We start from the raw sequence: 13,244 nt of genomic DNA on the forward strand, positions 1-13,244 counted from the left end.
TTAGCGACAGCACTTCAGAAAATGCTGAAATATTAATTAGCTACATAACTGATAAACAAGACCATTGTGCTGTTTTAATGTTCGGTAGAATCAAGTTTTCAGCGGCATCAACAGTGACACAAATACTGTAGTTTGAAACTACAACATAACATTTCAGCCAACTTACCCTCCTTACTGAGATAAATGGTCCAGAAACACCGACGTTCACAGTATTTTACTTCATGCTACTTTCTTTTTCTTTCACTTTTACTTCTGTTTCCTGGCATGATTCCCACCCCCGCACGTTGGAGCGGAGGTGGGAGATATGTTGTCTGAACAGACTCCAAAGACGTCTGTGCATGATGTATAACCATAATTATATGTCATGCTCGGATCCTTCTGCCTCAGTGACGGAGGTGAGACTGACACTAGTCCTCTACCTGGTGACTAATGGTGGTTGGTGGTTTGAACAGATCAACCGTCACAGAGAGAGGAAGAGGGCAGAGGAGGCGCGATATCATTCAAATATCGAGATAGTGACGTGCATGTGTCCGCCAGTCTCTACTGATACAGCCCACTGAGCTGTTCACATGAAAAGTGAATGAAAAGAGAGAGCTAGAGAGAGAGAGAGGTCTCTCACCTCCGCACAGCCCCCCCCCCCCCCTTTATCCGTTGTCGGAAAGGTGAGGGGGAGGAGGGCTTACGAAGATGGAACATACAGTCACCCACCTGTCTAGTCAACAAGGTGAAGACAGGACCAGATTTGGTTATTGAACAGTAATCGTGTATATTTATTGGCCTTCAGATGTTTTTGAGACCGCAGACGGGTTGTGACATATAACCACAGATCCTAGACTAACTCTAGCAATACAAACAGCAGGTCGAGGTGAGCAGATATAAGAAAAAATTTAATAATTTCAAGCAAAATGCACAAAATGCTTTCTAGAGGCAAGAAGACAAACCTGATGTCAGGCTGTAAAGATGAATTCAGGAGCAACCAATCATAGTACTAGAAAAAGTTAAAAAAAAAAAAAAAAAAAAGCCTCACAATAAAATGATAATATCTGGAACAATGTAATGACATTTTAATAAAAACAACAGTACCCTAAATGGAAGTAACAGTAATATCCCATCATTATAATAGTCGTAACGTCAGTTGCAGGTATAGGTAAGTAAGTGTGTAAGTACATTTTAATAGTCAGTAATCAAATCTGAGGTCATCTGAGAGCATCAACTGGAGCCTGTGGAGTTTCTTCATCTTTATTCTTCATCAAAACTGACAAGGGTACAAGAATTTCTCCATCAACTGGTGACCACAGTTTGCAGGTACGGGAAAAAAGAAAAAAACAATTAATTAGTCAAATATGAAATTGGTAAAGTAGTAAATTGTATGTAGAATTTCATGTTATGAGTCTTACTGTTAGTGTGAAGAAAAATATCAAGATGTACATTTTTATATGTAGGATCTAAACTTCAGGGACGCACTGATGGAGGTCCAGACATGACCGACCACATTCAATACAGTCTTCCACTCTGCTCTGTATATTATTTGTAGTGAGCTACTTTTGAAGCACTTAACTACATTTACATGCATTTCCTAAATGTGCTTCACCATAAATACACTTTAATGTGAAGGCAGTGGTAGACCTTTATTGTGAAACCTGAAGTGTACATGTGTGGTTAGTTAAAGAACTGACTGGTTCCAGTCTAATACCTAGTGGTTTAAAGGTTGACTTCCTCCTCTCTCCACTTCCAGCCAGGATGTTATGAATGACTCTCCTGTGAAATACTGTAAAAGTATCTTGCAAGTATGTTAACAGGAAGAGATTTGTATCTTGGTTTAGTTTTGCTTTGAGTAGATAATTTAGTTTCATTTTGTTTGTTGATTTGCTGTTAGCCCACCCTGAAGCCAAAATGTCCCTAATAACTGAGTGAATAAATACTTTTGAGGGCTGTAATCCTTGTTGCTGGTGCTTCTTGGGAGTTGGGAAGAGGGGAGTCTCATTTCTATGTTGCACCAGGGTTTCCCCTACATTAGTGTGTAACAATAGTTAAGAAGCTGTTTAGCAGTTACAGCCTCATGTTAACTTACTAAGAATGGTCCCAGTGGCTTCCTGAGGTAGTATACTGATGTTAAATGTGTAACAAAGACCGTCCTGGTGTTGGATCAGTACTCTGTATTGGCATATACTCTGGGTTTAGGTACTGGAATCAAATCAGTAGAGAAGAATTTGGATCAGTGCATCCCTAGTGAACTTTCTATCTAAGTATTTATGAAGAATAACTTGACAGGTTGCACATATCAGTTGTTATTCACCTGCCTGACATCCAAAATAAAGCACAATATTAGCACCAACAGTTAGTGAGCTTTAGTTGAGTCCACTGGAGGCGAGGAGGATATTAGACAAATTAGGTGAAGATGCAAAACAAGCACTAACCTCTGCTCACAAGCCAGGCAAGTGTTAGTGAGAAAACCATCAACAATGGTGAAAATAAAGAGTAATGATTTCTTGATGCACTTCTGCAGACGGCATCATTTGTCTGGTTTCCTTCTTTGACCATCACTTCAGTTTCTGAGCAACTGTTGGATGAGAAAAGTAAAAGACTGCTTTATTTCTTTGTTATTGGATTCCAATGGAATGGGACTAACCCCCACACCTTTTGGTCTGCCACAGCACCCCCCCAACTGAAGACTCTTATATTATTTCTATCTCTGTCACATGGTCACTGTTTGTCTATCAAACATTGTCTTATATGTCCTGTTTGTATGTCCTTTTACTATGCCTGCCTCATGAGTTGCTCCTCAGAGATGAATGAAGTTTTTTTAATTGAAGTGAATTTAATTGGCAATGTCTTGAATATTCCCATGCATGATGATTTGTTCCATTGATGCAAAAAACCTAGTGCACACTTGTAATGAGTGTTATATAGCAGGGAAAAAATCTTCTTATGCTTTGCTTTTTGTGCTTTTAGAGAATAAATTAATAAATAATCAATGAATAATTGAATAGAAAAGTGTCTTACATTGTCCAAGCTGTGCAGTTCACACCATCCTGTGAAAAATAGCCCGGCTGACAGTTATAACACACTGTATCAGTGCTGCTGGTTCCTTAGAGAAAGAGACACATCTGAGATTACTCACCATCACTGATCATTCACTGACAGAACAGTCTGACTTTGACGTTTGTTACCAGGTTGTTTTATCCTCTGACCAGGTGCACAGTGTGTGTTTCTCTGTCAAATTGTATCACACATCCAGCTGTTGAATCAATGTTGTCCACAACGTCCCTGCAGGTGTGTCAGGCTCCTCACCTTCACCATATAGAGCAAACTTTCTCTATGACTATTACAACAGGAACAGAAACCTTCCTAACTAGATAAAGACTGGATCAGAACGGCTGCTGTCTGTGACTCACCTACGTTTCAATCACCAGACAAAGTCCAAAACAGAAACGACCAATCAGACGTTTCTGTTGTGGCACCATGTCCTATCTGAACACTGGTGTGTACCTGCAGCATGGCAGGTACCAGTGGACACAGGACACCAACAACTGAAATGCTAGCTATGCTAACAAACCGTCCTTCCACTTTCCACTCAGTGATGCATAAAAATAATTTCTGACTTCCATCAGTGGAAGTCAGACACCATCAGCTTCTAGAAGCATGAGGCTTTCAAACCAGTGGTGTAGTGGTGTCTTGGCAGGGTAGACTGTGGTCCATGCAGGTCTAACTTTACATACACACAACGACACCTCTGTTTCAAACAGGAAAGAAGGCAAATTTGAAGACAGGTTGTCAAAGGTGGAAATGAACTAATATATCAAAATGGTGCAGACTGTCCATTGTACCACAGCAGCTCTTTTGGTTCTGGTCCTCCATGGACCAATCAGCTCCTCAGTCAGACTGATCATGTTTAGGGCTGACAAGATGTGAAAGAGCTTTGTAGGCTTCACCCCAGAATTGACCTCCTGACCTTTGTATAGTGCACCTATGCAGCAGAGTGTGGGAGTCACTGAACAGCCTTTCAAGACAAACTAGAGCTTGAATGTTCATCACTACCCTTGGAAATAGAAGAATGACAACAAGTCTGTGTGAAGGATCTACTAAGTGGAAATTTTATGGAACTTTTCCCATCTTTAGTTGTCATGGAGATGGTTCAGTTGTTGACACATGACACAATTTCGACCATGTGATACATGGTCGGTGGACGACTGGAGGTCAAGGACACTTCAAATTTGACCAGAGACCATCTTTAAACAGAGACAGTGGTCACCATCTGCCCCCAAATACAACCACCTGTTATCACATGACCAAAGTTCCATACTAAGTCACATGATAACAACTGAACCATCTCCATGACAACTGAGTGAACTCCATTAACTGATGAAGGCCATGAGATGTGGTTGAAAGTTCCAGATTACTTAAAAAAAAGTAGATTATGAAAACAATTTATAATGAATAAGTATAGAAGCCAAGATAGTATCTTAGATTTTTACACAGGCCTTGTATGTTAAAATCATGTTTACTATCATGTTTACATATACCACACATAGTAACTAATCAACTACGATGGTTTTACTGGTGCAAAAGTTCCACTTGACAGCAACAAGTTGACTGGTCTGTGTTCAGTTGTGACTTTTTCTACAGAATTATTGAGCTGCTTTTTTCCTGCTATCTAGTGGACAGAAATCAATACATGCAGCTTTAATAAGCAACTTGTTTGTCAGGTCATGGTGTTCCCATTTAAAACTTCAACTACAACTATAATCTTAAAGTCAGCATGAGAAAACCAACCTTTTTGTCTGATGTATTGTCCTGGTTGACAGCTTGTGTGTTTCAGTGCTTTCACACAGCCGTCCTCTGTGGAGTCCATACAGTAGAATCCCTCCAGTGGTTGACAAACTGTATTTGATGTTGATGTACATGATGTCTTTATCTGCAGACCAGAACCTGTCAACACATACAGAGGTTACATATGAGATACTAAACTTCTCTTCTGTTCAATCTACTAGACAGCAACAGCATGCTGATCTTTTTTCTGACTTAAACACAATCTTCAGTTTTTATGATTGCTTAAATTTCTGCTAATAATATGAATATAAATCTACCTGCATCACAGTTTGCACAGGTTAAACACTTTTTAAGTCCAGTGGGATGATTCATGTAGGTTCCATCAGTGCAGGGCAGACAGGATGTGCTTCTGAACTCTGTACAATCTGTTTTAACTCGATTTCCTGTGAAGAAGAAACAATTTATTATCATAATTATCATATTATTCACATTATATTTTGAATAATTGCTTTTCTCTCTCTGATCCCTCTTGTTCACCAGGTGACAAATATCGTACAAGCATTGTATCTTTCTGTAAATCTTCTGTCATGTCTGAATTAAGAAACAAGGAACATTTAGCTACGTAAAAGTCAGCTGTCAGAAAAAGCATCACTTTGTTTTACTGCTTATAAACAAGCAGTAAACTGTATTGATCAGCCCAGAAGTGATCAATTCTGTAAGTATTGTTGCTGGCAAACATCCTGCTTTTATGTTTCAGTTAGATCTTACCAGCAAGACATCTAGGACAGCATTCTTCTCCTATTTGGTACTCTGTTGGACGACATGTGAGGGAATGTCCACTGAAGACTTTCAGTATTATTATCTGTGAAGAGTAAAAACAGTTTTTTGTCTCAGTGAAACCTGGTTGAAGTTAAGATATTGTTGAAAACTGTCCTGAATAACTTCCTGCTTTAAGCAGAGAAAGGCAGAATAAAAGACATGACATATACAACACATAACAATGAGGTGGAAAAGAAGAAATGGAGGAATAAAACATGTGATGGTGATAACTGAAAGTGAAGGGAAGGTCAGTGGAGGAGGATGTCAATGGAGGCAAGAAGAAGGAAGATTCTTTCAGATTTCAGGAAAGCATCTGAAATATGTCAGAGACACTGATTCACTGATTTCTTTTAAGGGGCCACAAGCCAAAAAGTTTGGGAACCACTGGTTTAATGATTAGCAAAGTGCTGTAATTTATAAACTAATCATTATTGTTATGTTATTTTATGAAAAAATTTCATCCGAAAAGTAATAAAGCTGTTAAATAAATGTAGTGGAGTAGAAAGTACAACATTTCCCTCTGAAACGTAGTAGAGCGGAAGTATAAAGTAACATAAAATGAAAATACTCAAGTAAAGTACACACAAAAATCACAAAAGAGCGTTATGAGTCAGCGTTTAATTCGGCGTGTATCTGATCCACCAACCAGCACGTATTTTAGTGAGAAATCTTAATTTTGTAGACAGTTCGCCTTTCATTCCCGTCGTCTTCTCCCACTAAAATACCATAGTTAACTAAAGGAGGCTGGGAGCAAGTTGATGTGACAAAATGTAAAGTTTATACAGAAATACGTTTATCTTTATGGATTATATTGATGCTGAATTGACAATAAGAACGTTGACATATAAGGCCTTTTATGTTGTGTTTCTAGTTATGTGTTTCTGCGGACATGTAAGGAATTGTTAATACGTCCTATTTCTTAAAGGGAGTTTGGCGTGATATTTTCCCCGGAGAGCACAGGGAGCTTCAGTTTAATTCAAACTGCTCACCATTACAGATAAGTTACTGCTAAAGTATGATAAGCTTGACTGACGTTAACTGCTGTTAGTTATTGGTTTGATTAATGGTTTAATAATGTGTGTTTGTATTGATTACTGACGGTGGCTGATCAGGCTAATTATCAGCTAACTGTACTCAGTTTCTAATGGTGGTTTACAGTAAATGGTTTCCCTTTGTGTGTGTGTGGTTTTTTTTAAACTACTTCCCTAAAACCATGTTCCTAATGAAACTTAAAACAGTCTCGTTGCCCTTTAGCTTGAGCTTCCCTGTTTATAAGTCACATGAACATGTATTCACCCAATAAAAGGAATATTTATCTGTGTAATGGCAATTTTCATTTTTCGATGTCCTTTCTTTCCCTGTTTTTCCAGTTTGCCATTACTACACAGGTAGGTTAGGTTAGGAGTGATCTTACGCAGATTCAAAAACAGATTTTCCAGTCCGTTGGCTGCCGTTTAGTTTGTTGTTTTATTGAAGTCTTTGTACATGTCATGAACATACCAGGTTTCTGTCCTGCCAGCTGTCGTGTGCGTCTGTTCCCGATCTGGTAAGAACTGTATGTGCTCCACCTGCCTGTGCCTCCCGTTTCCTGTCACCTATGCCCGTAGATATACAACCCTGTGCATCTAATGACCGCCACCCAGTGTCCAAAATAATACTGCAAGTTATAACTAAACAAATGACATGCCAACAATCAACATAAATGGCTCCTACAATCTGTATATGACCTCTTTCTGTCAGCTGCTGTGTGTCTGCAGTGTATTTAATGTTTCTTCACATGATTTCAGGTCAGTTGGAGGCATTAAACCTGTGACTTTCTGCCTTTGTATAATTATCCAGACTGCTGCTGTTTCATGCTGTTTGCAGGGTTTAAAAACAGAAATACTCCAACATCCAGCAGCTGAAAGTGCTGTGTCCAGATAGTTAATGGTTAAAGGTGGTTTCTGTGAGTAGGTATATAAACTGTGTAGCTGTTTTAATGTTGTAAAAATACCTTGTTTTCACATAAGGGTAGCTGTGGCCAAAAGCGACTTCTGTTGCTGCTCCATAGAACAGGAAATCTCTCTATATAAAGCAAGGAATCTCTGTCTGTCTGTCTGTCTGTATATATGTATAAATGTATGTATGTCCTTCACATCTCTCAAGAACTGTTCATCTGATCTACTTCACACTTGGCGGGTGCATTGCCGGGGATACAAAGAAGTGCATTGTCGAAATTTGATGCAATTTGGACACGCAGCACATTTAATATTAATAAACTTGAAATAAACACGTGAACAGTGAGCCCTCACTCTGCAGCAGTGGGGCGGGGCTTCTGGGCTCTGCTACTGTAAGTCATGGTCAGAGCTGTACAACCCTGCCATGAGAGAGAGGAGGGGACGACATCTCCCTTCGTTTTATAACGTTAGAAGTTAGGCTTTGTTGTAGGTTTCCTGGCTCATTTTTTAAAAGTCTAGAGAAAAAGAGAGAGAGCGATGACTAGCGAACTGAGTTCTCGAGCAAGCGACAGAGAGACGGTGCTGGTGAGCAGATACAGCAGTGGAAAGCTTTCTCTGACAGAGAAAGCGTGTGAATAACAGAAATGAAACGTTGGGTTTCCGGACACATTTTAAAAAAGACAAGAGTAAAAGAGAGAGAGAGGGCGAGGGAACTGAGAGCTGAAGGGGAACTCTGATAAAGAGTGAACGGGCGTTGTCCCGGTAACCAAGGTCAGGGAGATGGCCCTAGACTCCCTAGACAACACAGATAGGTGAATGTGTAGATTCATGGGCATAATCAGACATTCAAACCAGAATGTGCTGTTGGTGACCTGAAGGTCCATGCAATGTGAGCTGAACTAACACGGGTAAAGTGCAGTTCCTTGTTTAGAAACTAAATGAGACAATTAGGACTAATTTTTCATATCGTGGGATGATTTGTTGGGGTTAAAGACCAAAAGTCAGACCTTCAGAAGGCAGAACAGGAAGAGAAAACATCTAAGTGCAGAACTGCTTGATGTTTACTGTTTCTGTTCAATAAATATTCTCAGCATAAGACATCAGAGTTTCTGGACACTTTCTTCTACCTGATGAGTTGACCATTGATCACCATTCCTCCACAATATAGCTCTTTAACTATCCGGCTGTCTGTTCCTGCAGTTATCCACTGGTAAAATGTTTTTTAAACATTAAATGAGCTGAAATTGTCCACTATCAGAGCAGCTCCGCCTAAAGGCCAGTATCAGCGGAGCTGCTCCGCAGCGCACAGCTTCAGCTGACTGACAGGACAGACAGTTTCGGCAGAGCTCCAGTTACACCAGACACAGATGGAGAGACCCCCTCCAGGTGGCCAGCACTGCTGTTAGCTGCTCTTAGCTGCTGAAGCTAAAACTGTCCTGATCAGCATATATTTGAAAATGAGCTGGGGAAGGTGGCAATTATCATTCTACCGTTTCTATAAATTTCATGACATAGAAAACTCCCAAATGGTCAACTCTACGTCAGCATTGGATCCGCCTTTTCAGGGCTGATATGAAACAGCAGATAACAGTTTGAACTATTTTCAACACATGAAATGCCAATTTTTATAAATTTGGTGTCACTGTCAATATAAACACCAGCATCGATGTGTTAATTGATACATTTGTCAACTGATACATATATATGTAGTTCTCAAGAAATAATAAGCAATTGGCCTGATCTGAACAGGGTTAGGGTTTGAACGGGCACTGCACTAGTAATCTCAAAAGGAATCTAGTTGTAGTCCTGCAAAAGGTGACCCTGCAAGATCCCCAGTCTGTACAAAATCTTATAGTCTGTGACTAAACTCAGTGACTTGTGACACACTGTCTTTAGATGTGAGTGTCAGACTAAAGTGTAGACTACTTGAATTCTGGTGGAATTATAACTTGCATATGTATCAGGTCTCATTAGAGAGTAGTTTGAAAATATTATTTATATTACTAATATGTAATGCAGCTGATTTTGAGCTGTTGGATGTATCAGAGCTGTTCAACAACACATGACCCCCACCAGCCCCCCCTCCTTTTGTTATAAACTATTTTACCAACAAAGTTGCAGCTGTCAAAGGTTTTCTTCTCAAAGTCATTTTGTGGATCAAGTTGACAGTTTTGATGAGCTGAAGACATCATCTCACTGAGATTTGGGATGAAGAGAGATGTCACATCCAAATCTGAGGGACAGAATCTAGAAACAAAAAGAAAACATATAAATACTGCACTAAACAGTAAGTAACCTGGTTACTGTGGGTAAGAGATTAAGAGTAACTGGGTTCACAAGTAGATTTCTACTGGAAAACCTCTGATTTCTAGTCAGGTTTAAACTATCTGCACATGAAAAGCTGAACCGGTTTAAAGCAGGTTGAGCCTTTTTCTCTCCTTTGGTGAGATTATACTGAACATTAAACTTTAAATTCTCAAAGGTTAAACTTCAGTCCTGTTTGTTTCCTGTCAAAGCTCATTAAAACATATTACTGAGTCTTCAGAGACAAATGATATTCGAAGCAACTAAAACTGAAAATGAAAAGTGAAGCTGAACAGGATAAACGTCATTTTAAGTGCTAAGTTTACAATGTCCTCTTAGAAACCATTATTGGAAAAAACCAATATAGACAACAAGCAAACAGACGTCACAGCTTTAACAAAGACACGTTGTATTACGTCCGGGATCAGAGCCACCACTGACTGCTGGTGTATTAACTTTTCTGTTTTTTTACGCACGTTAGTAAACGAGACCATTGTGTTGTGTTTTCATGTTCGACAGTCACGTTTTCAACGGTACCATCAGTGACACAGTACTTTTGTTAAATACTGTAGTTTGAAACAACAATATAACATTTCAGCCTACTTACCCTTATTGCTGTGGAACATCATCGATTGAGGATAAGTTCCCGGTCTTTTTCTTCATCTTCTTCGTACTAGTACTCGTTCCAAACAGGCGTGTTTTGAACGGGCAGATTGCTTACTATTTCTTGAGAACCATATGTATGTGTATCAACTGACAAACGTATCAATTAAAACGATTAGGATTTAATAAATTAAATGGTTATAGTCCAAACAAAAACTTATCCAGACCATGGATGTACTGATACAGACTCAGTGCTGGACCAGACAAACTGACATTATCCTTCTTCTTTGGGTTTATTGACGGATTGCAATACCAACTTATAGATGCATACCGCCACCTACCGTACCGGAGTATGTAGAACAGGATCCTGTTTACAATAACCTACTCAAAAAATAAACTATACTATATTCTGTTAAACAATCTGGTGTTTACTAAGAATTCAACTACCCCTCTATCTCTTCATTATATCTGACACCGTGCAGCATTTTCAGTTATTTAACACTGTGCACAAGCTTGTGAATTTTCTTTTCCCAATAGAAAAAGTGTCTTATTTAAACCAGAGTGATCAAATCTCAATCTGGATAGCACTACCTCCTCTCTTTTTTTGTATCCTATAGTATGTTCTGCCTTTACTGTCCTCATCTCACTTTTTCTGCCAATAATTTATTTTTAATTAGTACTTTACCTTCTCCTTTTCTAAATAGGAAAGTCCATTATATGTCTCATATTTAGTGCTCTTTTTGCCATCCTATCTGCAAATTCATTACCCTTTAATCCCATATGTGCAGGTACCCAATGAAATTCTACTATTATTCCCATTCTCTGAATTCTAAATAAACATAAGATAATTTCAAACAATAGATCTTCCCGGATTGATTTCAAGCTTTGTAAACTCAGAAGAACTGCAGCAGAGTCAATACGCAGGACTACTGTCAGGTCTTCTTCTATCCACTGCAGACCAATAATCACTGCCATCATCTCAACTGTATAAACTTGTCTGTAATTCTATTTGCTCAATGAATCTGAAATTGTGGGATGTAGACTTCTGTTCCTACATGATCCTTCTGGTCTTTTGAGTCATCAGTAAATATCTGTGAGTAATTATAAAAATGGTTCCTTATATACTGGTTTGCACAATATCATATTGTATTCTACCCAATCTTTCTTTAGCTCCATAACACTAAAATCAATGTTAATATTAGGAAAGAGCCATGGGGGAACATTTCTTATGGGAGTGGGGGAATTAAAACTTATTTCTTTAACATCATACTCTTCTGATTTATAATTTATTTTCCATCCAAAACCATTTCCTTTAAACTTATTATACCCCCAACATTCATTTAGGACGTTTTTAGTAGTATTTTCATCTCCACATCTTCTAAGACGAATCCAATAAGTTAATGCAAATTTATTCTTTCTGAGTTCTAGCAGGGTTTCTCTTGATTCAACCAGCACAGCATTCTTTCGAGTTGACCTCTACAAAATCTGCACCAATACAAAGTCTCAAAGTTTTGTTTTGTACACAATCAGTTTAACTAAGGTGAGATTTGACTGCTGCCCCATAAATAAAACATCCATAGTCAATTGCTGATCTCATTAATGCTTTTTATATATCAAGTAGTGTCTGCTTATCTGCTCCCCAGTTATATCTAGATGTAGCTCTCATTAGATTAATTACTTTTTTACATTTTGTTTATAGTTTTTCAACATGTGTCTTCCATATACATCTTTCATCAAGCCAAAGTCACAAATACTTAAATTCCTTTACTTTTTCTATTGTTTTTCCATATAAATTAAGCCTCTACTCATCTGCTTTCCTCCTCCTGGTCAAGTACATATAGCATGTCTTATTGGTAGAAAGTTTGAAACCCTATCTATATGACCAATGTTCTACCTTTAAAATAGCATCCTTAATCTTTCTCAACATGCTTGTCTCATCTCTCCCCCGGATCCATATATCCATATATCATCTGCATAAAGCGAAGAACGTATCCTTCTATCTAAATTCATAAAGATATTGTTGATTATGATGTTAAATAACACTGGACTGATAGCCCTTCCTTGAGAGATTCCGTTAGCTATATCAAATTCATCGGATAAGGCTCTAAACTTTTGATCTGACAGAAAATCTAGAACCCAGTTGTAGAACCTTCCACCAATGCCCATTCTGTTGATTTCAATGAGCAGTCCTTCACTCCACATAAAATCATACACTTTTTTCTTTTTTTCATTACTTACCCTAACATAGCATCCATAGTAGATCTTCCTTTTCTGAATCTGTTATAATAAGAAGCAATTGATCCTCTCTGTTCTAAGAAATAATTAAGCCTTTGGACTAATATCTTTTCCATCCATTTACATAGATGTGAGGTTAAAGCAATTGGTCTATAATTTCCAGGAACATTCGGATCTTTACCGGGTTTACTAAAAGCCAAAATGAGTGCACTCTTCCAACTTTTTGGCAGCAATCCCTCTCTCCAAGTCTTATAAAAAAGTTCTAGAAGGACACTTGGAAATGCATCAGGAAGTTTACAGAACATAATATAACATAGTTGGTCTTGTTCCGTAGCTGTGTTTCAAGTGCTCTTCAATGCTATTTTTAATTCACTCCAGGGGCATTTTTAGGATTTGAGGACATTCAGGGCTTAGCATGGACCTCTGTAGGGTGGGTCCAGGGGGATCCTCCCCTGGAAAAAATTTTTGATAAACAAGCTCTATTTTGATGCTTTTTATGCACTCTGGCACCTTATTTACATTCAAAGTACATGTCTTAATTATTGAAAAATTGAACTGTGTGCGTAAAAAACTTGT

At 38.5% G+C, this 13,244-nt stretch overlaps 2 protein-coding genes across 5 annotated transcripts in view; both read right to left on the reverse strand.

The window, feature by feature from the left end:
* LOC122995622 (tumor necrosis factor receptor superfamily member 14-like) overlaps window positions 1–13,244 on the reverse strand; it is a 51,266-nt gene that overhangs the window by 19,209 nt on the left and 18,813 nt on the right. Inside the window, exons 1-5 of one of the 3 annotated variants that reach the window (XM_044370943.1) lie at window positions 10,438–10,718; window positions 9,634–9,773; window positions 5,088–5,213; window positions 4,774–4,929; window positions 3,004–3,088 (exon numbers count right to left, since the gene is read on the reverse strand). In XM_044370943.1, coding sequence (XP_044226878.1) covers window positions 3,004–3,088; window positions 4,774–4,929; window positions 5,088–5,213; window positions 9,634–9,718 — 452 coding nt within the window. In that variant the 5' untranslated portion in view covers window positions 9,719–9,773; window positions 10,438–10,718. Of the gene's footprint in view, window positions 1–3,003; window positions 3,089–4,773; window positions 4,930–5,087; window positions 5,214–5,538; window positions 5,633–9,633; window positions 9,774–10,437; window positions 10,719–13,244 lie in introns of those variants that run through there. The other 2 variants (XM_044370942.1, XM_044370941.1) reach the window with 2 other exon arrangements.
* Window positions 742–13,244, reverse strand: part of LOC122995631 (tumor necrosis factor receptor superfamily member 14-like) — a 214,228-nt gene continuing 201,725 nt past the window's right edge. For both annotated transcript variants that reach the window (XM_044370972.1, XM_044370971.1), the window contains 2 exons: window positions 2,418–2,560; window positions 742–1,285 (listed from right to left, as the gene is read on the reverse strand). In XM_044370972.1, the coding sequence (XP_044226907.1) occupies window positions 1,197–1,285; window positions 2,418–2,560 (232 nt within the window). In that variant the 3' untranslated portion in view covers window positions 742–1,196. The remainder of the gene's footprint in view (window positions 1,286–2,417; window positions 2,561–13,244) is intronic.

The sequence above is a fragment of the Thunnus albacares genome, chromosome 13, assembly GCF_914725855.1.
Source record: "Thunnus albacares chromosome 13, fThuAlb1.1, whole genome shotgun sequence".
Taxonomy (NCBI): Eukaryota; Metazoa; Chordata; class Actinopteri; order Scombriformes; family Scombridae; genus Thunnus; species Thunnus albacares.